The sequence below is a fragment of the Procambarus clarkii genome, chromosome 15 (assembly GCF_040958095.1).
Source record: "Procambarus clarkii isolate CNS0578487 chromosome 15, FALCON_Pclarkii_2.0, whole genome shotgun sequence".
Taxonomy (NCBI): Eukaryota; Metazoa; Arthropoda; class Malacostraca; order Decapoda; family Cambaridae; genus Procambarus; species Procambarus clarkii.
The window spans coordinates 4,078,428-4,102,999 of NC_091164.1; the positions used below are offsets into that span (position 1 = coordinate 4,078,428).

Below are 24,572 nucleotides of genomic sequence, written 5' to 3' on the forward strand. Positions count from 1 at the left end.
TAATTCAGATTTAGAAGAACTAAGAAATGCCTAAAGTCCTGAAAGCTGCAGTATTAAGTTATGACAAGTTTTGTAATAATAGGTATTTGTATGGTCAGCACAGTAACCGGACCAGGCAATGTGATGTAGTCATTGCTGTAATTCGCCTTGGCTATAGACACATCTAGCAGGTTAGTGAGGCTGAGCCACTACCAGAATATTCAGATTGTAAACTCTGTGATAAACTTTTAATGCATTCACTAGAACACTATATTGATGAATGTGAAACCGTAGAGGACTTTAGACCTCCTGGCCTCTTGTACCACCAATTGTGTAACTATTTAATTGACTCAGGTGTTCTGGACGACATCCTAACAATTTATCCAAAGTTTGCTTGTCGATTTTAAAGAATGAAGAACAATTTTTATTTATATTACTTCTAAGCTGTATCACTTATGAACCCATCCCTGCCCTTGTGTGGCAGTGCACAATAGAAAGTTGCTTTCACATATTCATACATTAAAACATTGATTGTAACCATGATATATATGTGCTTCAGCCTACAGTTTAGACCTATTGTCTTATGTATGACCCTCTGTCCTGCGTGACAGTGAATACCAGCATTATCCTCACTTTAATAAGACTTAATTGAAATCCTCGGATTAGGCAAAATTGTAATTAATTTTGCCAATAAAGATGTTAAAATAATATAAGTAGCTGAATCTAAAATAATAACAGGTGGGATAGGCCTACTACAGTCAAAATAGGAGCATATTAGCACTGGCCCAGGCCTACTGTAGTCGCCTGAAGATCACAGTAACACTGGGATAGGCCTACTGCAATCATTGTAACAGTAACTCAGCCATAGGTCTACCGTGGCCATTTAAAAATCATTAGAACATGAGTGGAAGCCCACTGAATTAAACTAGATTAACCTGAACATTATATGAAATTATATCAATTTTACAACAAAGCAGCTACAGAAAACTGTCTGAATCCAACTTTTTTTTAATCCACGGCCTATGTGACAGTTGCAGTAGGCCTATTGTGGCCGCTATAAGAATATAATAATGCTACAGGAGGCTTACTACTGTCACTGTATCATCATATAAACACGGCAGTCATTGTATCTTCATAAAAAAACTGCAGTCATTTTATCATCATATCAATGTAGGGTCATAAGTATGCATGGTAGCAAGTGCATACTTGAACTTGTTCTGTCTCATCTGTGAGTGTGCACGTCTCGTTATAACAGGTACTTGGAGTGGTACAGGTGGAGAGTGGTGGACGCTGGTGGCGGCGACCTGGTGGGGGAGGCCATCACTGGGAACCACCTACACGTGTACTCGCTACTCAAGCGCCTGGTCCTCCTGTGGCCCGCGGTCCGCGAGGAACTCTACCATCACCAAGGTCCTGATGGGCACTTTGGTTCACTGTATTATTTCACCGGTTTTTTTTTATGATCCCCCCCCCCCCCTACCTTATTTATTGATTTATTTGTATTTATTCATTTAGTTATATATATATAATATTATATAATATTATATAATATAATATGAGTTCTTACGTTCTTGTAAGAATGTAACTTGCATTCATTTTTCTTACATTTTTTCACATTATAGGAATATTTAACCTCTTAAACCTGTCAGGGGTTTTCATAGATTTCAGTTGCTTGCAAGTTTTATAATTATATAGATCAAATATTATCGCCTGCTAGAGGAGAAAAACACATAGAAGTCGAGTATATAGAAAAAAACTAGCCTCGGTATCTCCTGCTTTGCTCGGGTGACGGAGGTCATATCTTCACTACACACTATCGTCTTCACTCTAACTATCTTCACTGCACACTATCTTCGTCATTGAAGAACAGTCGTCAAGATAGTTTGCTTAACCGTTTTCGTTGCTTTGTCGCTTCCGCCTCTCAGAAAACGTGACGTGTGAGGACCAACTCAAGTACTGTTCAGAGTGGCATGAGGAGGGACGCTGCTTCCAGGAACCCGAGATGATGATGGCAAGATGTCAGCGTTCTTGTGGAGGCTGCGAGCTTACTGGTAAAACCACATTTGTTCTCAGTGACTGTTGACTTCTGAAAACCAATTTGATCCTATATATTACAAAATACAATTGATAGTTACATAACTTGAAGCGTATCCTGTTGTTATGGATCAGATACTTCATCATTATTCTGCTGTAAATTTTTATGCAATGGGAAGATAAAACAGATAATTCCCTGGTTATCTTGTCCTCTCCAAAACTTAAGTGAAATTCTGTAATCTTAACAACTGATAACAATAAGTTTTAAGTCTGCTGACACAAACAATGCTCTTTTCTGTGTGTGATAGGGACTCCAGTCATATAATAGATTGATTGATCTGCTTTCAAAATAATCTTCCCTGCCTCTACTCTTCTCAGAGGCCGTCTTGTTGAACTGACTCTGGTACACAAACATGCTCAACACGGCCCTCAAGTGCTGGCCTTGTTGCTCGTGACTTACCTTTCTCAGGGCGTAGCTATGAACTTATCTTCTCTCCTCACATCCTCTTATCTCACTTCTCTCCTCACATTCCCTCACTTTAACTCGTGTCTTGTCTTACAATGGCTTCAGCCTTGTATTTTTCAGTTTCGACTCGATATGGGGTCCAGGGCCGACTTTTATACATAGCAGACACGTGAATAATATTTAGATCTAATTGTCTGTTACTGTGAGAATTACTTTGTAACTATTGCATATGCAGACGAGGCTGATATTGTCGCCTGAACGATTCCCTGTCCACTCTATAAGCACACTATAATTCACGTTAATGAGTTGAACGGCTGTAATGTGAAACAAATTAAGAACAATTGTGCACTAAAATAATATTAAATTCTAAGTATTTTAAATTTTTGGGGGCAAATTCATGCATTATGGATCAATATGAGAGTTGTTCAGGTTGCTATTGGTGAAATCCCGCAGATGAACAACGTGAATAGTTTGATGAATTCTTAACATTGTAACTTTCCTTTTGTGTGTTAGATCGCGTTGAGGCGGTACGGGGAGCTGAACGGAGCTTACCACTGCCGCCGGTGGAGGCCCTCGACCGCGCGGCCACAATGCTTGCCGTCCTCCAGCGGGTCTACAACCTCAGTATGAGCAGTCTCGTGAATGGACGCATCTTTACCGTCGTCACCAGTGTTCGTAAGTGTTCAGGCAAGCTGTCTGAAATGCAGGCGATGAGTCACAATAACGTGGCTGAAGAATGTTGACCAGACCACACACTAGAAGGTGAAGGGACGACGACGTTTCGGTCCGTCCTGGACCATTCTCAAGTCGATTGTGACTTGAGAATGGTCCAGGACGGACCGAAACGTTGTCGTCCCTTCACCTTCAAGTGTGTGGTCTGGTCAACATGTCTGAAATGTCTGTCTCTTCGTGGTGACTGGACGGGTAGGTGAAGTAATTATCAGCAGAAAGCACCGAGCCATTACGACTCTATAGCACTTAGAAGGGATATGAGGATGAGCATTTGGGATATAGCTGGGGGGAAAGGAATGGTACTCAAGCACATAGACGGTTGGGGATTGAACGCCGACTTGCAGGAAGCGAGGCCGCCGCTCTTACCATCCAGACCAAGTAGTTCGGGGAGCACAGTATCACCAGATGGTAACACAGATCTCCATACACTTGCAGGACTCAACCTATGGGACTGCTTCAGGGTTGCTCTGTCATGTGAGAGCGAAGGCATGTACTCCAACGCCTGGGTGTGGTACCAGCAATCCCTGGCCATGACCTCTGACCCCGAGCTCTCCAGCTTCATCAATGGCTTAGTGCTGTCTTTCGCCAAACGTGTAAGTATGTTGACAGTATGGTTCAAGTTCAAGTATGTTTATTGAGACAAGAAAATACATCTCAAAGGGATAGCTTAGGCTATTTCTACCACCCATTACAGTAAGGTAAGGTACAGAAGAGACCACTAAGCCATTACGACTATATAGTACTTGAAAGGGATCAGGATAAGGATTTGGGATGGGACGGGGGGAAGGAATGGTGCCCAACCACTTGGACGGTCTGAGATTGAACGTCGACCTGTAAAATGCAAGACCGTCTCTCTTCCGTCCAGCCCAAGTGGTTGGACATCAGTAGAAATCTCAGGATGAGAGGTCAGATAAAGTAATAATGAGTAGAAAGCACTACTATGTAGATCTTGGGATATGAGGACAAGGATTTGATATAGGACTCGGGGAAAGAACGGTGCTCAACCACTTGAACCGTCGGGGATCGAACGCCGACCTGCAAGAAGGAAGACCAATGAGTCCAAGTGCTCGATCAAGACGAGACTAAAATATCCGTAGATAATGTATCGCAGTTAAGGACTATCAAATCTAAGAGTGATAAAAATGTCTAGTGTTTACAATACTGGGGTGAGATCTGTGGGGTGAACAAGAACATTGTTCAATGTGTTCAGACTGGTATTCCTGGTTTATTAAGTTAAAAAGACTGGCTGTGGTGTTGAATTCTTCATCATTGTGTTGGATGGTGTTGAAGTGTTTAATGGCCGTAGACTCTATACACTATCTCCTCTTGGTGCTCTCTTCTTTGATGATGTGTCCAGATTCATCAAAGTTCATCCACCACAATCAACACCATCATTAGAAGCAGAACTAACAAAAACATCGCCATCACTTCAATGTTCACTATTCCTCATCAAAGTTATAACGACGTATACATAGACGAAACATTAAACAAAAGAGAATGAAAACCAGAATGAATGCGACCCCGGAATGGAACAGTCAGATGGGAATGTGTTCTCTCGAGGAAAGACTTTGTGTTCGAGTCTGTCACAACGATGAAATTACAGGATATGATTGTGTGTGTGTGTGTGTGTGTGTGTGTGTGTGTGTGTGTGTTTACTAGTTGTGTTTACTAGTTGTGTTTTTGCGGGGGTTGAGCTTTGCTCTTTCGGCCCGCCTCTCAACTGTCAATCAACTGTTTTACTAACTACTTTTTTTTTTTTTTCCCACACCACACACACACACCCCAGGAAGTAGCCCGTGACAGCTGACTAACTCCCAGATACCTATTTACTGCTTGTCGGAAAATCCGACACCATTTAATAATAATATCATACAGACAGATAAGAGCTGTGTTGTATAAAAAAGTTACCCATAGAAAACGTAACTTGTAGTGGAATTACCGTCTAAAGAAAACGGGATATCATCACCACATACTATTATAATTCACCAGCTATTCTGTTGGGAATTATTCTTAAATACATTAGTCTTTGGACTTTACCATCATAAAAACATCTTATATAAATTAACTTAATTATCAATATTAAAGTAGAGTAAATGTGACCCTTCTATCACGTTCTGAAATCTGGACAATGTAAGCCAGGCGTCAGAGTGAGGAGGAGGGCAGCCATTGTTGTGTCACCTCCGAGACGTGTGGAGCAAATGGCTCCTATCATATCTGGACAATGTCGGCCAGGCGTCAATAGTATGGAGTGTTAGATGCAGCCATTGTTGAGACCAGAGGCTCACACGGGAGCAAATTCGGCTCCTGTTAAATTTACTTGGACGTAGTGTTATGGAAACCAAAGGTACCATCTCCAACACGATGTCTACAATTCAAGTTAAGTCTATCCGAAACCCGTTTATCATTCATTTATGGCCATTAATGTCAGGATATAGGGTGACCCGGTTAGATTACATGGAAGCCTCAAACTAAAGGTAATTAAGCCAGGTCTTCATGTTCCATGTACTGTTTTCTCTGATATACTTGTCATATATAGGTTTCTGGCTTCTCAGCTAGCGCACTTTTGACAGGTCAAGACGAGGAAGGAAGATTTGTGCACCAGTTACTGGGTGATATGGAAGCTACCTCAAAGAGGATAATTTGGTGTCTACACCCTAGTTATACCTGGTGGACTAACCTGCTGTACTATAAGATAAGGAACCTCTTCAATGTATGTAGTTAATTTTGTAGTTTGATTGGCTGCATATATATATAAACTATTAAACCCCCTAATGTGTAGAGGATCGATTTGTGAGATTGAGATTATTGCAGAAATACAGTCCACTCATTATTATACAAATTGCTATCGAAGTATATAAATTAACGTAAATATAAATTCATATAAATTAAATAAATATAAATCTCACAGGTCGGTTCCCACATTATTTGGACCTTCGGAACCGGAATATTCGGTCCTATGAACCCACATTTGGTCATCTTAGTACCGGATGAACCAGTTAACCAGTGGATTCATTAAATATACTAGTGCAGTGTTATTTAAACAAAGCCAGCAGTCAAGACGGCAGCGTAGCCTCGAGGGAGCTCAGGAGCCTCCCTCAGCCCAGTTCAGCTTCGTCAGCGGTTTCATGCACACCCACAGATATTTGGTGGCGTGTTATTTCGTGAAATGACAGCGCTAATATAGAATCCAGCCAAATTAGTGACTGTGTCTTCGCGAGATTGTTCACGGATTTCGTGGTGTTACATTTCGCGAGAGATTATCTACGAATTTTGTGGAGTTTATTTCGCGAGGTCACTAATAATATTTAATACTTCTAGATAATATTAGAAGTTTCATAGAGGCTAATTAAGAGGCTATTGTCAATAATTGTGTATATTATTTCTCCAAAATAGAGAATCATTTAATATATACTGCACTAGTGATCACAGTATAATATTTACTAATTGCCAACCCACAACAGGGTAGGATATGACTAGTTGAACTATTATTGCTCATCCTAGTCCCATTATTACCATAGTCAGTTGAACTATATTGATCAACCTAGCACCATTAATGAATGGTCCAGACCCTATTTTGGGTGTAATTTTTATCAACTCGAGTTGAGTTGTATATATATAATTTACTTATGATCATTACACCTTTGAGTGATTAATTAGTGTCTCTACCATCCTAGGGTGATATAGAAGAGCTAACCTAAAGGTACTTCCAGTGACACTGGTTTATCACTCAAATCATTAGTGTGGATGATTGTATATATATAATGTGTATTAATTTTAAGTGCTAACCTCTAGTAGAGGTAGGATTATTGCCTAGTGAGTGCAGAATTTACCCTAGGCTACCATTAGTGTTTGTTCAGTATTATGAGCAGCCCAAGTACAAGTCCCACAAGGCTTCACCAACGAGCCAGTATGGATAATGCAGGGAGAATGAAAAGAACCCTTGCAGGTCTTAAAGGCCACTTAACAAGACAGATCAAGAAATGTGAAGATTTGTCACAACAATCAACAGTTGATTATGCTGACCTGGAAAGCTATTATCAAGCAGCTGCAGGTAAATTTGAGCAAATCAAATGCCAAATGGCTGTCCTTGTGAGGACAGACTACTACCATCAATTCATCGGTAGCCCTACTAAATATCAGGGTATAACCATGTTAAACTCTGCAGGAGGTAAATTACTCTCAGGCCCAGTATCAAGCCTGAGGAGACCTATGCCTGCAGATAAACAATACCAGTAGAAACCTAAATTTGTCAGCTGATTATATTTCTCCAGTAGCATTATACTAAGGAGATTACAGCTGACTATAGTAACAGAGGTTGATGTTAGTATCATCATTTGAAGCTGAAGATGAGTTCATGAGGCTTCAGTGGCCAATCAGTGAACAGTAGCCTAAAACAGCTACAAGTCACTGCGACCAATGTCACTGAACCCACTGCAGTCTCAGAACCATACTTTACTTTAATGATGAGCTATTCAATCTTCTGAATCAATTAACTAAATTAAACCCCAATAAATCTGATGACTGATTTGATACATTTATTATTTAATCAAGATGTATTCCATGGGCCTCAGTGTTTATATATCAGTGACCAGTTACCTGAAGAAACTTCAAGTTATATCTATGTCACTGATCTCACTGCAGTCCCTGAATCATACTTGACTGTAGTACTTGATCACATTCAGTCTTCTGGGTTAAATAATATGTAATAAGGCTTGAATATTAGCCTTTCAAGAGTTGACAGGGAAATGAAATCGCATTAGACTTCTAACCCCTACAACTCTAGTACGGGACATCCGTCCTGTACGAACAGACACACAAATGTGTGATTACTAACTACTAACATCAAATTAATGTAATAATTCGAAGGAGGAGTATCGGTGTTCGTCTGTTCTAATTAGGACTTCGACCCGTGAGCAGCCCCTGGGGAATTATGTCGGAAAATCCGACACCATTTAATAATAATATCATACAGACAGATAAGAGCTGTGTTGTATAAACAAGTTACCCATAGAAAACGTAACTTGTAGTGGAATTACCGTCTAAAGAAAACGGGATATCATCACCACATACTATTATAATTCACCAGCTATTCTGTTGGGAATTATTCTTAAATACATTAGTCTTTGGACTTTACCATCATAAAAACATCTTATATAAATTAACTTAATTATCAATATTAAAGTAGAGTAAATGTGACCCTTCTATCACGTTCTGAAATCTGGACAATGTAAGCCAGGCGTCAGAGTGAGGAGGAGGGCAGCCATTGTTGTGTCACCTCCGAGACGTGTGGAGCAAATGGCTCCTATCATATCTGGACAATGTCGGCCAGGCGTCAATAGTATGGAGTGTTAGATGCAGCCATTGTTGAGACCAGAGGCTCACACGGGAGCAAATTCGGCTCCTGTTAAATTTACTTGGACGTAGTGTTATGGAAACCAAAGGTACCATCTCCAACACGATGTCTACAATTCAAGTTAAGTCTATCCGAAACCCGTTTATCATTCATTTATGGCCATTAATGTCAGGATATAGGGTGACCCGGTTAGATTACATGGAAGCCTCAAACTAAAGGTAATTAAGCCAGGTCTTCATGTTCCATGTACTGTTTTCTCTGATATACTTGTCATATATAGGTTTCTGGCTTCTCAGCTAGCGCACTTTTGACAGGTCAAGACGAGGAAGGAAGATTTGTGCACCAGTTACTGGGTGATATGGAAGCTACCTCAAAGAGGATAATTTGGTGTCTACACCCTAGTTATACCTGGTGGACTAACCTGCTGTACTATAAGATAAGGAACCTCTTCAATGTATGTAGTTAATTTTGTAGTTTGATTGGCTGCATATATATATAAACTATTAAACCCCCTAATGTGTAGAGGATCGATTTGTGAGATTGAGATTATTGCAGAAATACAGTCCACTCATTATTATACAAATTGCTATCGAAGTATATAAATTAACGTAAATATAAATTCATATAAATTAAATAAATATAAATCTCACAGGTCGGTTCCCACACTGCTAGGTAACAGGGGCACTTAGGGTGAAAGAAACTTTGCCCATTTGTTTCTGCCTCGTGCGGGAATCGAACCCGCGCCACAGAATTACGAGTCCTGCGCGCTATCCACCAGGCTACGAGGCCCCCTTGTGTGTGTGTGTGTGTGTGTGTGTGTGTGTGTCGCGTCCTGTAGCTGCCAATCTTCATCTCCACAGCCTTTTCTGGATAGCTAAAACTTGGCTGATCATAGGATGTGTAGATTAGGTTAGTTGGGGGTCAGCTGAGGTCAGATTAGCTGAGGGTCAGGTTAGGTAAGATTAGGTGACTGGTACACACAGATTCTCTTACGTTCAAATTAGTATTTTTATCCTGGATGGTGGGTGATATTTTCTGGCTGTTTATGCCTCCAAAGTGTAGAAAATGGCTATGGTTCTCCTCACCAGTCGAGACTGAGCGACGCCTGTCCCTTACCAGTCGAGACTGAGCGACGCCTGTCCCTTACCAGTCGAGACTGAGCGGCGCCTGTCTCTCACCAGTCGAGATTGAGCGACGCCTGTCTCTCACCAGTCGAGACTGAGCGGCGCCTGTCTCTCACCAGTCGAGACTGAGCGACGCCTGTCTCTCACCAGTCGAGACTGAGCGACGCCTGTCTCTCACCAGTCGAGACTGAGCGACGCCTGTCCCTTACCAGTCGAGACTGAGCGGCGCCTGTCTCTCACCAGTCGAGATTGAGCGACGCCTGTCTCTCACCAGTCGAGACTGAGCGGCGCCTGTCTCTCACCAGTCGAGACTGAGCGACGCCTGTCTCTCACCAGTCGAGACTGAGCGGCGCCTGTCTCTCACCAGTCGAGACTGAGCGGCGCCTGTCTCTCACCAGTCGAGACTGAGCGGCGCCTGTCTCTCACCAGTCGAGACTGAGCGGCGCCTGTCTCTCACCAGTCGAGACTGAGCGGCGCCTGTCTCTCACCAGTCGAGACTGAGCGGCGCCTGTCTCTCACTAGTCGAGACTGAGCGACGCCTGTCTCTCACCAGTCGAGACTGAGCGGCGCCTGTCTCTCACTAGTCGAGACTGAGCGACGCCTGTCTCTCACCAGTCGAGACTGAGCGACGCCTGTCTCTCACCAGTCGAGACTGAGCGGCGCCTGTCTCTCACCAGTCGAGACTGAGCGGCGCCTGTCTCTCACCAGTCACGCTGCATCTCTCTCACACAGCATGATGAGACCTGGAGACCAGATGAGAACCACCTCAACGACAGGATGTCTTCAGGCAACAAGCTGGAGGTGGTGAGATCCACAACACTAAGTGCATGTCAATACGGAATACAAAAGGTATGTTCCACAGTGAGGCTTTACTGATACTCCTGTTCTTCAGTGGCCAATGGTCTCATATACACCTTTCGGCCTACACTTGTGTGTGTTATTTTGCTGGGATAATTGAACCGCCTCTTCTTGGCACTGTAGGCAGGAATACAGCTGAAGGTTGCATTACTACGATGTACTGCATGTACAGCTGCATGCACAGGGATTGGATAGGAAAGTAGAGGTATGCTGATTATTATATTACGGTAATTATCACTACTACTGTTATAAATATGTTTGCCGTTATTAAAGGTGCTCCTGCTATTTATTTTGCTAGCGTTACTAATGTTTTTTTCGTGATGTGTCTACTAGTTCCGCTGCTGATATTACGTCTGCTGCTTTGTTCTAATACTGCTGCTGCTGCTGCTCAGGGGCCAGATTTACGAAGCAGTTACGCAAGCACTTACGAACCTGTACATCTTTTCTCAATCTTTGGCGGCTTTGTTTACAATTATTAAACAGTTCATGAGCTCCGAAGCACCAGGAGGCTGTTTATAACAATAACAACAGTTGAGTGGCAAGTTTTCACGCTTGTAAACTGTTTAATAAATGTAACCAAAGCCGTCGAAGATTGAGGAAAGATGTACACGTTCGTAAGTGCTTGAGGAACTAATTCGTGAATACGGGTCCTGTATATTTGCTAGGCTAAAACATATATATTTTTTTATCTAAAGATATCCGCGAAGCGAATAACACGTGACAAAGACACCGAGAGCGTCGGGAGGGGATTGATGGCTTACCAAGACATCAATGGCTGTCTGCTGGTTATTTCCAGCTATTGATGTTCACCGATTTTTTTAATTTTCTTCAGGAGGAGGTTCGGCTGAGGCTATAAGTTCTCTGCTCGAGTTGATTTCTATCTATTAATACTATGTTGCTTTCTGCTACTACCAACGCTATTATTCCTATTGATGTCTCTTTAATACATCAATACACCAGCATTGATGTTAATTGTGTAAAAATTAATATATATATATATATATATATATATATATATATATATATATATATATATATATATATATATATATATATATATATATATATATATGTCGTACCTAGTAGCCAGAACGCACTTCTCAGCCTACTATGCAAGACCCGATTTGCCTAATAAGCCAAGTTTTCATGAATTAATTGTTTTTCGACTACCTAACTTACCTAACCTAACATAACATAACTTTTTCGGCTACCTAACCTAACCTAACCTATAAAGATAGGTTAGGTTAGGTAGGGTTGGTTAGGTTCGGTCATATATCTACGTTAATTTTAACTCCAAAAAAAAAAATTGACCTCATACATAATGAAATGGGTAGCTTTATCATTTCATAAGAAAAAAATTAGAGAGAATATATTAATTCAGGAAAACTTGGCTTATTAGGCAAATCGGGCCTTAGATAGTAGGCCAAAAAGTGCGTTCTGGCTACTAGGTACGACATATATATATATATATATATATATATATATATATATATATATATATATATATATATATATATATATATATATATATATGCGAACAAGCCTGAATGGTCCCCAGGACTATATGCGAATGAAAACTCACACCCCAGAAGTGACTCGAACCCATACTCCCAGAAGCAACGCAACTGGTAACTACAGGGCGCCTTAATCCGCTTGACCATCACGGCCGTCAAAAGGAAGTGATAGCCGAGGCTATTTGAGCCACTTCCCCGACGGCAACTCGGATGGTAATCTTGGGCATAGCATTTCACCAAATCACCTCATTCTTTGGGGCACACGTGAGGAACACAAATGCGAACAAGCCTGAATGTTTTCAGGCTTGTTCGGCTTTCAGAGTTTTCATTCGCATATAGTCCTGGGGACCATTCAGGCTTGTTCGCATTTGTGTTCCTCACGTGTGCCCCAAAGAATGAGGTGATTTGGTGAAATGCTATGCCCAAGATTACCATCCGAGTTGCCGTCGGGGAAGTGGCTCAAATAGCCTCGGCTATCACTTCCTTTTGACGGCCGTGATGGTCAAGCGGATTAAGGCGCCCTGTAGTTACCAGTTGCGTTGCTTCTGGGAGTATGGGTTCGAGTCACTTCTGGGGTGTGAGTTTTCATTCGCATATAGTCCTGGGGACCATTCAGGCTTGTTCGCATTTGTGTTCCTCACGTGTGCCCCAAAGAATGAGGTGATTTGGTGAAATGCTATGCCCAAGATTACCATCCGAGTTGCCGTCGGGGAAGTGGCTCAAATAGCCTCGGCTATCACTTCCTTTTGACGGCCGTGATGGTCAAGCGGATTAAGGCGCCCTGTAGTTACCAGTTGCGTTGCTTCTGGGAGTATGGGTTCGAGTCACTTCTGGGGTGTGAGTTTTCATTCATATATATATATATATATATCTCTCTCTCTCTCTCTCTATATATATATATATATATATATATATATATATATATATATATATATCTCATATATATATATATCTCATATATATATATATATATATATATATATATATATATATATATATATATATATATATATATATATATATATATATATATATATATATTCAGTGTTGAGAAAAAATATTTCCAAGTTATCCCTTCTGTAGGTGTTGGGAGACTTGACACTATCCCCTCCTGCAGGTGTTACGTGAAGCCCCAGTACCTCCTGCTGTAGGTACTGTGGACAACAACCCCCAAGCTTACAGGTGTTGTGGGATATCACCCGCTCTCTTGCAGGAGTTGTATGGTATTCGACCCCCACCTTCAGGTATTACGGGACACCATGTTCCTCTCCTGCAGGTGTTGCGTGATATTCTACCCATGTTGTTGTCTTCGCAGGATTCTAAACCCATTATAAAAGGTTCTGCAAAGTTCTATCTCTTCCGGGACATGATAGTTGTCTGCGACATTTGAGTTCTTCGCCAGTACCGGGTCACAAGCCTGGCTATCCCACTTACGACATCCTACCATGTCGGCTTAGTCAGTATTTACTAAGTAGTTTACAAGCTCCGAAGCGCTACGAGGTCGTAGTGAATCCAAGATTTTTGTGTATTATTGAGGGTTGGTTTATGAGATTTAGATTCGAAAGATGATTATTTATGATTCCTGGATTAGAACATGAAATTTCCAAACACTAGAAAGTAAAGGGACGGCGAGGTTTCGGTCCGTCCTGGACCATTCTCAAGTTGATTGTGAATTATATATCGACTTGAGAATGGTCCAGGACGGACCGAAACGTCGTCGTCCCTTCACTTATTAGTGTGTGGTTTGGTCAACATATTTTAGCCACGTTATTATGACGTCTCGTCTGTATGAAATTTCCAGTTGAATATCAGTGTGAAACAGAGTTTTAATCTAACCCATTTATGTATTTATGAGTCTAGAGGAGCAGAGAAGGCATGATGTGTCACGTCTCAGCTCTTGGGTCCGCCTTCCTCCTCCTGCAGCCCGCTAAGCAAGAGATCCTCTCCCTTGATCCCCTCATCGTCATGATACACGATGCCATCACCAACAACCAGGCAGATCAACTGATTGACTTTGCGAACGGCACGGTTAGTGGATGACTTCCTGGCTAGTTCTTTGCTGGTTTGGGCTCATTACTCATATTTACTTCATTTCTCATCCTCTTCTCATTCTCTCCTCATCCCACGTCTTATCTTTATCTCTCTAAGCAACTTTTTTTATCATTTTTACATTCCTCGTTTTATTTTCATCTTGCCATTTTATTCCTCATCTGCTCTTCATCACTCGTATCAACTCATCTCTCCTTCTATCCTCAATCTCTCATCATATTCCGGGCTATTCATGCCCGTGCCACCTCTTGAGTGGCTTAATCTTCATCAATCATCAATCTCTCATCATCTCTAAGCTGCTCCTGGTGACCCAAACCTGTGAGGCGTACAACAGGGTGATGTTGGCTGGTCCATGTTGTTGTTGTTGTTTCAGATTTAGCTACTCAGAACGTGTAGCACGGGCTATGGTGAGCCCGTAATCCGGCTGGTCCAACCAACCAGTTCCTTTATATATTAACGTGCCATTCGGTTTACCCGATGATATTACGTGACATATCGTGGACTTTGCTGGGCAAGGCGTGCGTCTGGCGGTAGTCAGGACGTTGGTTCGATTCCCACCGTTCTGTTTAAAGGCATTTTCTCATTTAGTGATACTCTCTTTTGCGCCGACGATTCGCTTTCAGTTCTGTAAGTACGATCTTGTGAACTTCTTTCACTTAAGATGCAAGATTTCACTTAAGATGCAAGACATTTACACAAAGTTTTTTGACTCAAGATTCTGCCCATTCTGTATTTAAAACTTGAATAACAAAGTTCTGTCTAATTTGCTTATAAACAGTTCCCATTTACAAGATCTGAAGAATTTACGAGCTCTTAAGAGCTACGAGAGCGAGTACTGAACGAGCTCAACAACTGTAGTAAATAGACTAATCCGCAATCCTCGACTTAAGAGGAAGAGATCTCGTAAGTGAAGAGCCCCGCCCTCCTCTCAAACAATTCATCACATATTGACGTCAAAATCCCCCCAACGGACAAATAACATGGTACTGTAAACCATAGTGGTTCACGAACAATCACGTTATCTAATGCGGGGGTCTCCTAAGTTAGGTTAGGTTAGGTTAAGGACGCGCATTCTAGTACACCGTTTCAAAGTCCGTTGTGGCAACGTGAGAGGGCGGACTGAATTGAATTCGTAACTAAGGTAAACTTATTTTCTGACAAAATAAGAAAGACCATAACTCCTCTCCATCCACCAAATATGACAATAAAATAGGTCGTCCTTCATTAAACTTTAATAATTATTCATTTTTTTTACAGATGGCGATGGATACATATCCTGAACGACTAACCACTTTCAAATTATTCACTAACAACTCCCATCCGGTGGTGGAGATGATGGTGCGCAAGGTGAACTACTTCACAGGTCTCCTCACAAACAACACGATCTCCACCACTGAACTTGGAGACAATAAGGTGGGGTGAAGTGTGGATATCAGCTCTGGTGTAGGCGAGGAGTCACAATAACGTGGCTGAAGTATGTTGACCAGACCACACACTAGAAAATGAAGGGACGACAACGTTTCGGTCCGTCCTGGACCATTCTCAAGTCGATTGTGATGAAACGTCGTCGTCCCTTCATTTTCTAGTGTGTGGATTGGTCAACATCAGCTCTGATGGTTGACAGCGTTGCGTGCGCTGCTGGTGATATCCCAGCTATGTGTGTTCCAGCGGACGGATGTGAGTCTCGACACACGGAACACTGGAGGGGGTTCGAAGGAACATGGAAGGAACCAGGGGTCATGGGAGCGACCACAGGGACATCAGTTGACCCACAGCCAGGGTGACATGGAAGTGGACCAAAGCCACGAAACAATATGATTAACCTGCTGAAATGGGAGGGATTGCAGGATATGGCAAGGCGAGGGATAAGAGGAACAGTACACACAGAAATCACAATAGCGTGATATATCAAATGAACAAATAAGGGCCATGATGAGGGTTCGAACTTACGTCCGGGATCATCCCAGACGCGACCTTAGTCGACTGCGCCACGACATGGTAAAAAAATTGCAAACGGAAGTTCTATTGACCTCACTCGGATCCTGCAGCCTCTCCGAGACACAAACCAGGGTTTTACACAATTCCCCCATCAATAGGACTCTATCAACAAGCTGTACTACCTGTTCACCTTTACTTCAATACACACAGAAGGCAGCGACTAAGGCAGCGTCTGGGATCATCCCGGACGTAAGTTTAAACCCTCATCACGGCCCTTGTGGATTTGTTCAAGAGGAACAGGTTCACATATAAGAAAATTGCAAACACAGATAAACCAAAATGTATGTTAAGACCTTTTCCCACCTCCCTATAGTCTCTCTTACCCTCATGTTTATGAGGTACGAGTTAGGTGAAGTTGGAGAATGAGGATGGTAGTCCCCTGAGGCAGCATGTTACCGTTCTTGTGCTGGAGACGCAGGGAGGAGGAGGAGGAGGCGGCGGCGGCTGGCTGGCTGGCTGGCTGGCTGGGTGCACCAGACCACATAATGACACCACCATCGTCCACAGATACGGAACTACGGCGCCGGCGGACACATCGGGCGCCACGTGGACGTGAGGTACAAGCACGGACGACTGGTAAGCACAGCAGCAGGGGGGTGGCGTGTGGTGGCTGTCGTCTTGCCTCTCACACTGCTTGCTCATTTGTTTATGATGAGTTTTCTTGAGATACAGGTGTTGTTCCCGCTATGTCTTCCCTCTATATATCTTCCCCCTATATTTCTTCCCCCCTATGTCTTTCTGTCTCTCTCAAACGTGCATATTGATCAGGATACAACTCTCTCCCCACAGAACTCTTCGTATCTCTACACGGTTGGAGACCGGTTGCTCACCTGTGTGTTCTATGTAAGTCACATCACTCGCCCTCACGCTGCTCCCAGCCTCCGTATCTGCACCTCTCCCTCTCCTGCCCCTCACACACCCCCTACCCACCCACATCCCAATTCATTCATTCACTGCCAGTAGTACAAACAGTTGTAGTAGGTGTAGTTGTATAGGTAGTAGTAGTAGTGATGGTAGAAGTACCGATATTGTGATTATGTTTGGGCAACGTTTCCTTTCACCTAATTCTTATGTTCACTTAGTAGTAAACTATAGTAAGCAAAAACCCAGGAATTATAGGTTGTGGGTTGCATCCTGTCATCCGAGGTCAACTGATGACCATCCCTAGATCACCAGTTGACCTCGAAATGGTGGTGGGGGTGACCTCCATAAGCTCTACCATCTACCTGTCCTCCAACAACTGGAAACAGTAAGTTAGACTATAAAATGCAAGAAAATCATACTTCTAGAATAGTTTAAGAAAAAGGTATATCGAAAACCACCTCATTCAATGATCCGTTCTCACAGCTGAACAAAGTTACTGCTGGAGGCAGCACGAATTTCTTCAAGCTGGATCTCGCTGTTCCTCCTGAGAAGGGCAGCGCCGTCTATTTTTACAACTTGAAGAAGAATGGAGATTTCGACTTCAGGATGTACCACAGCGGCTGTCCCGTCCTGCTGGGGTCGAAGTGGGGTGTGTAATATGGTGTACTCTCACACCTTCCTGTATGTGTGCTGACCCATCTTGCTGGGGTCTACGTGGGTGTGTGTGTGTATATATATATATATATATATATATATATATATATATATATATATATATGTGTGTGTATCACGAAAATATACACGTGATTAAAAATGTGACAGTGTCAGACCACGGAGGAAAATTGAAACAGGAATTTCCTTAAGTACTTTCGTATATTAATAACTCCTCCTGAAGATGTATTAATATACGAAAGTACTTAAGGAAATTCCCGTTTCAATTTTCCTCCGTGGTCTGACACTGTCATATATATATATATATATATATATATATATATATATATATATATATATATATATATATATATATACTCTCAGTATACTCCTGTATGTTTTGATTGTTGTCTGCCAATGACGTGTATCTTATTGTGCACGACTGCTCGTGCAGTGAGCGGTAGTTTATTGCACATTAAATACTCATCCTGTGAGCGGTAGCGCAAACAAGATCAAAAAGGGCACGAAATGTCTCAAAGATATTACATCAGCATCTATGCAATAGTTGCACACCATATAAGTGACTTCTTGCACTGCAACTTTTATGAATTGCAAAATATTTTATTATACACTGGATGTAAGTTTTATTTGTTGTAATGAAATATTTTTCACTAATGGATATTGCATGAAAAACAAACAAGCTAATGTTTCTTATTTTAGTCTATACTTTCATTGCATTATTTTATTTACTAAAAGTTCCTTTATCTACTAGAAACAAAAAATAGAAACAGTGAAAGATTTTCACATATTTTATTACTACTACTAATTTTTTTCATGCAACATACTCTTTTATTTATTTATTTATTTATTTATATACAAGAAGGTACATTGGGTTTGTGAGAATACATTGGATAGTACAGTATTTACATTCTTGTAAAGCCACTAGTACGCACAGCGTTTCGGGCAGGTCCTTAATCTAGCAGATAATTTTAAGTAGGTAATTTCAATCGGAATTGATAAATGATAAAGATACATTACAAGAGAAAAATGAGATGAGAGAGATAAGTAGGTATATTAAAGCATATTGTTATATTAAAGCTCTGATTGATTACATTGACAGCTTGATTAGTAACTTAAACAAGGTTAATAGACACCATACAGCAGATTGACAGCACATATAAGACAGCAATGATCACAATGGTAAAGATGTTCAGATTGGGTACATAAAGATTGGGAGACTGGGTAGCAAAAGATACAGAAAACAAGATTTATAAACACCATATAACAGATTGGCAGCACATATAAGAAAACAGCAATGATCACAATGGTAAAGATGTTCAAATTGGGAACATAAAGGTTGGGAGATTGGGTAGCAATTGATACAGTGCAATTTTAAGGCAAAAAGTGAAAAACTATGAAGATGAAATTAGGTACTTTTTAGTATTGATTTTGAATGATGTAAAAGTTGGACAGCTTTTCAATTCAGTAGGGAGTGAGTTCCATAAACTGGGTCCCTTTATTTGCATAGAGTGTTTACACAGATTAAGTTTAACTCTGGGGATATCAAAGAGATATTTATTTCTGGTGTGGTGATAATGGGTCCTATTACATCTGTCCAAGAAGAGTTTTTCAGACAAGGATTTGCATTTAAGAACAGGGTTTTGTAAATGTAGTTGACACAAGAGAATTTGTGGAGTGAGATTATGTTTAGCATGTTTAGGGAGTTAAACAAGGGGGCTGTGTGTTGTCTGAAAGCAGAATTTGATATTATTCTGATAGCAGATTTTTGCTGGGTGATGATGGACTTGAGGTGGTTTGCAGTGGTTGAACCCTATGCACAAATACCATAGTTGAGATAGAGATAGATTAGTGCATAATATAGAGAGATGAGAGCAGAGTTAGGAACATAATATCTGATTTTGGAGAGTATACCAACTGTTTTAGATACTTTTTTTAGTTATGTGTTGTATGTGGGTACTGAAGTTGAGTCTCTTGTCTAGGAATATGCCAAGAAACTTTCCATCATTTTTATTGCTAATGTTTACATTGTCAATCTGAAGTTGAATTGCATTTGTAGATTTGCTTCCGAATAGGATGTAGTAGGTCTTTTCTATGTTAAGTGTTAGTTTGTTGGTTGACATCCATAAGTGGACTTTTTTTAGTTCATTATTAACAACACCATTTAGTGTATGTGGGTTGGGGTTGGAGTAGATGAGGGTAGTATCATCAGCAAACAAAATAGGTTTCAGAATGTTAGAGACATTAGGCAGGCTATGTAGCAGTATCTTGAAACGTCGACATTTTCACATAGTATAAAAATATGTATGGCCTCAGACTCTCCACACACACACACACACACACTTTACTTCACGTAGATCCCTATACAAAGTCAGACTGCCTGAGTTACCTGTAGCCATGTCGTCGTATTCGAGCTGTGACAACGTCTGGTGGTCTGTTGATGTTGTTACTTGACCCCATACACATGTTTTCTTTGATACATTTCATAGTGATGAGCAGTGGACCCGCTAGTTCCCGTTTACACTGGTATAATTTTTGACTAATTTATTGATGAGTTTTAGGATAGTTTGGTACACTTCTGATACTTCAATAACTATTGAGAGTTAAAAATATTTATCAGTAATAGTTATGTAAATATCTAAATAATTATGTAAATATATGTTTATCAGTTATATACAAATAAATAAATATTATGAGTATTACAAAATTATATGAATATTATATTAAAAATAAAATAATATATTTAAATGTTAAAATCTGCTACATTAGTGAACTGAATTATTGCTTTAAACATATATATAAGAATGTAAAAATTAACATTATTTTTAAAATTTTGAACTACAAAAGCAGGACATAAATTATATTTGTCTCATTTATGTCTGTTGCAGTGGGGTTGAAGTGGGTGAGAGAGAACGACAACTTCTTGACTTACCCCTGCAGCCTCGACCCCAACGTGTAGCCTCCACCACAACGCCAACCACCACAACTACCAGCCAGCTACCACCACTTCTGCCAACATAACCACTTCCGCTACCACCATTTGTTCACAGCGCCGCCATTCGTCTCACTGAGAGCGTTGAGGCTCAATTTATAGACAAGAAAACACCATCTTTCTCTCTCTCCAAGTGCCGGGCAATGCACAAACAAGGCTATCAAAGAACGCATCATTTCTGCAAACAACCAATCACCGGAGATATCCTAACCAACAACACCATAATCGACAGATACAGCAAGAACTGAAGATTAAACATAGACGAAGCAATACATACCAAACGTTTCACCAACTATTACAAGCCAGCTTACACTTAGGGATACATTACTGTGCCTGAAAATCAAGGCAGAAGATCCCAGCTCTCGCCTCACCCACTACATCAGCCAACATCGACTGGGTAACCTGCCTATCTTGAGTAACTTCCGGGGATCAACGGCCCCGTGGAACGGCTTCCGACCTCCCTGTTGGTCGTCTAGTCAACTAGGCTATTGGATGTGAGGCTGCTCGCAGCCTGACGTATGAATCACAGCCTAGTTGATCAGGTATTCTTTGGAGGTTGGTCCTAGTTTTATGTTTACTACATAACTTTGCTTATGTATGGACCTAGTTTAGTTAGGATGATTTTCATTGCTATGCTATATCACGCCATTGTGATTTCACTGCGATAATATCTTCAGAATATATAATTTTGTGAAGCAAATTAAACCAATAAATTAGATCTTTATTCAAGCAGCAGCATGACTATTAAATATTAGCAAAACAACACACAAATAGATATCCATTATTAAATACTCTTTCCTACTTGTCTTCCAACACTGTACACTCAGTCAAAGGTTCCTTTCTTCACTACCTCGGCGACTATTCGGTCTATATTCCAATAAATCAACCATGATAATGTTCATAATTCTGACGAAACTGCCCAAATCCCATTATAATACAGAGTTCTGTGTCATCTTTTAATCGGCGGCTGCATCACATTTCCATTACCCGGTGCAAACTACTCCTTGAATGTCCTGACTTCCAGGACGAGCGTGTGTCTTGCTTTCCGACCGCCCCTCGCGGTCACCTGTCCCTCGGTAGAATTCTTGGTGACTCGAATACTTTTGATATCGTTCGCCTTATGCGTTTTTGTTCTCGTATTGGCATCCTTGGTGATATTTAGCGCCCTCTGATTATTTTGCGTATTTGATGGTGCTACATAGCCTTCCCGGTTTGGTGCCTTCTTTTGATAATTACTTACCCGGTGCAAACCTGACGGCTTGCTCTCCAACACTGTCTAGAAGCTGGCTGGTAATCCTTCCTCTCATAGTGAACATCTGTAACACACGGCCCATCAGAGTTCAGGGGGAGACACATGACATGAGAGATGCTGAGAGTGAGGAAACAACGGGAGCTCGATGGGGTTATAGTGAAGAGCTAGTCTCCCCCTCACAAGGCGAGTGAGGGGACTCAGACTGCAGCCTGGTGGTGGCAGGATCTATGGTAGGGGCAGAGGGGGAGTGGTGTGAGGGATCAGAGCGCCAACAAAGAATGTCCCCTCTGGAGCGGGAAGATATGTCCCTAGCTCCATCCGCAGTGCAGAGTTGATTAAGAACGTTCGGTTCTTAACTGAACTAACTTAATTGAAATGCTAATCAGGTCATATAAATATATGACCTGATTAGCATAAATATATATCACGAAACTGGTCAGGGTTTTATGGAAGTAAAGAGTTTGATGCGTGTCCTGTAACAGCAGATCTTCACGTGTCTCAAAAGACAGTGTGAAGATCACACGACTTGATAATAGGTCTGGCCCTAGCTTCGGTACGGGGCGGACGTGTTGAATCGGCGCTCCAGCAGTTGGTGTTGTTTGCCCGTTTCGGCTGGTTGGGGGCGGGTGTGTGTCTGCTCGCCTGTGCTGACGTGGCGTTACGATGGGGGTCCCTCTACCCCCTGTCGTCCGGGCTCAGTCTGTGGGACGTTGTGGTCTTTGGTCTGTAGGGAGACGTTGTAGGTCTCCCTACAGTTTTCAAAATATCAAATATCGCAAATCTGACAATTGAGCGTTATTTTTTAGCAGAATTCTGGTTCACTTCACATACTTAGTTACAAATTACGACTTTTTATACCGAAAATATGCCAATTACTGAAAACGGCGATGGGTCATATTTTGCCCAAACCCCCCCTGCAGTTTTCAAAATATCTGAAATGTCGGAAATTTGACTCCTGAGCGTGATTTTTGAGCCAAATTCTGACTCTGTGCACCTGTTTTTATTTTAAAATTACTCCTTGGGAGAATATTATTTTCTACGATGACAGCCTGAGGCGCCGCCCTCCCATTTCTAAATCGATGTCCAAGTAAATACTTTATTTGGACGAATTCTACGTCGCGAGCACCCTGTTCCACAAGCTCCTCGACGCGAACACCGTGTTCCACAAGCTCCTCGACGCGAACACCGTGTTCCACAAGCTCCTCGACGCGAACACCGTGTTCCACAAGTTCCACGACCGGAACACCGTGTTCCACAAGCTCCACGACCGGAACACCGTGTTCCAGCACTGCCAACATCACCTCAAGGCATCAATAGGTCTGCAGGTTATATTTGTCAATAAACACTGAACACCTCAAATGTCCATCAGTAACCGAAAGTGTCGACCCTCTCAAGGCTTCAACCCTCTCAAGGCTTCTACCCTCTCAAGGCTTCTACCCTCTCAAGGCTTCTACCCTCTCAAGGCTTCTACCCTCTCAAGGCTTCTACCCTCTCAAGGCTTCTACCCTCTCAAGGCTTCTACCCTCTCAAGGCTTCTACCCTCTCAAGGCTTCTACCCACCCTCTCAAGGCTTCTACCCACCCTCTCAAGGCTTCTACCCACCCTCTCAAGGCTTCTACGCTCTCAAGGCTTCTACCCTCTCAAGGCTTCTACGCTCTCAAGGCTTCTACCCTCTCAAGGCTTCTACGCTCTCAAGGCTTCTACGCTCTCAAGGCTTCTACGCTCTCAAGGCTTCTACCCTCTCAAGGCTTCTACGCTCTCAAGGCTTCTACGCTCTCAAGGCTTCTACGCTCTCAAGGCTTCTACCCTCTCAAGGCTTCTACCCTCTCAAGGCTTCTACCCTCTCAAGGCTTCTACGCTCTCAAGGCTTCTACCTTCTCATTTGAGTCTCTCGGGACAATAAACGTACATACAGTACAAAGAAAAAGCCCTTTGAAAAGTTTTTTCCATTACATAAAATAATAACATGCTTCCTTTGCGTTTTCTTCAGTGCAGATTAACGTCGAGCGCCATTGGAAGAAACAATGCACTATTAGAACCCATATTTACCTGAATTTACTTGAGTGCCAAGTAAAATATATATTACATAACATGAAATAATTATTTTCGCAGAACAAAATTTAACAAAGAATCAGTCTTTCTACCAAAGCTATTGAAGAAAAATCGATGATCATATATAAAATATAACTCACAAGCTAATGTGTGTCTGTGTCACTATGGCAACAGTTGAGATACATTAGGAGCTAACTAAAACCAATAAAAAAAAAACTTTTTCTTAGTTATCCATTTCGTTTTCTTTTACAAACCTTCAACCTAAAGAGAAATGTTTGATAAGTTGTGGGAAACTATATTATAAAAGGCAATTAGCCTATTAATCTGATATTGGCTTTCCCAATTCTTGTTTTTTTTATTTTCGTCTAAAGACTTGCATCCTCATATTACAGGGCCAAATGGGCCTGACTCTAAATAGTACAGCGCCCCTGTACATGAAGCCAGTTTATACATACAGCACATTGCTAGGTTTAAAGTGTGGAGGCGGTCGCCTAGGGGTTGTGGCCGACCAACCACGTGGTAATCAACATACACAGAATTGGCGAGAAAACGGGGAAAACAGTTGTTCACCTTGAGCTGAAGTCTTCTATGGGAGGGCTGAAGCAATGCGACGGCTTCTCAGGGGCGAGGATGGAC

At 41.7% G+C, this 24,572-nt stretch overlaps 1 protein-coding gene across 2 annotated transcripts; it reads left to right on the forward strand.

Moving 5' to 3' along the window:
- The first annotated feature begins 1,006 nt into the window (after positions 1-1,006).
- On the forward strand, positions 1,007-24,168 carry LOC123759061 (prolyl 4-hydroxylase subunit alpha-2). 2 transcript variants are annotated; one of them, XM_045743861.2, is made up of 12 exons: positions 1,007-1,389; positions 1,905-2,030; positions 2,993-3,154; positions 3,647-3,804; positions 10,421-10,537; positions 13,921-14,088; positions 15,367-15,522; positions 16,615-16,683; positions 16,897-16,950; positions 17,455-17,620; positions 20,529-23,279; positions 23,700-24,168. In XM_045743861.2, the coding sequence occupies exons 2-11, from the start codon at positions 1,982-1,984 to the stop codon at positions 20,597-20,599; spliced, it is 1,170 nt and encodes a 389-aa protein (XP_045599817.2). In that variant the 5' UTR covers positions 1,007-1,389; positions 1,905-1,981; the 3' UTR covers positions 20,600-23,279; positions 23,700-24,168. The 2 variants fall into 2 exon arrangements, with proteins under 2 accessions (XP_045599817.2, XP_069181003.1); XM_069324902.1 differs by lacking the exons at positions 1,007-1,389; positions 1,905-2,030; positions 2,993-3,154; positions 3,647-3,804; positions 23,700-24,168 and adding exons at positions 7,210-8,652; positions 8,879-9,018 and having other exon boundaries at positions 20,529-21,367.
- The last annotated feature ends 404 nt before the right edge of the window (positions 24,169-24,572 follow it).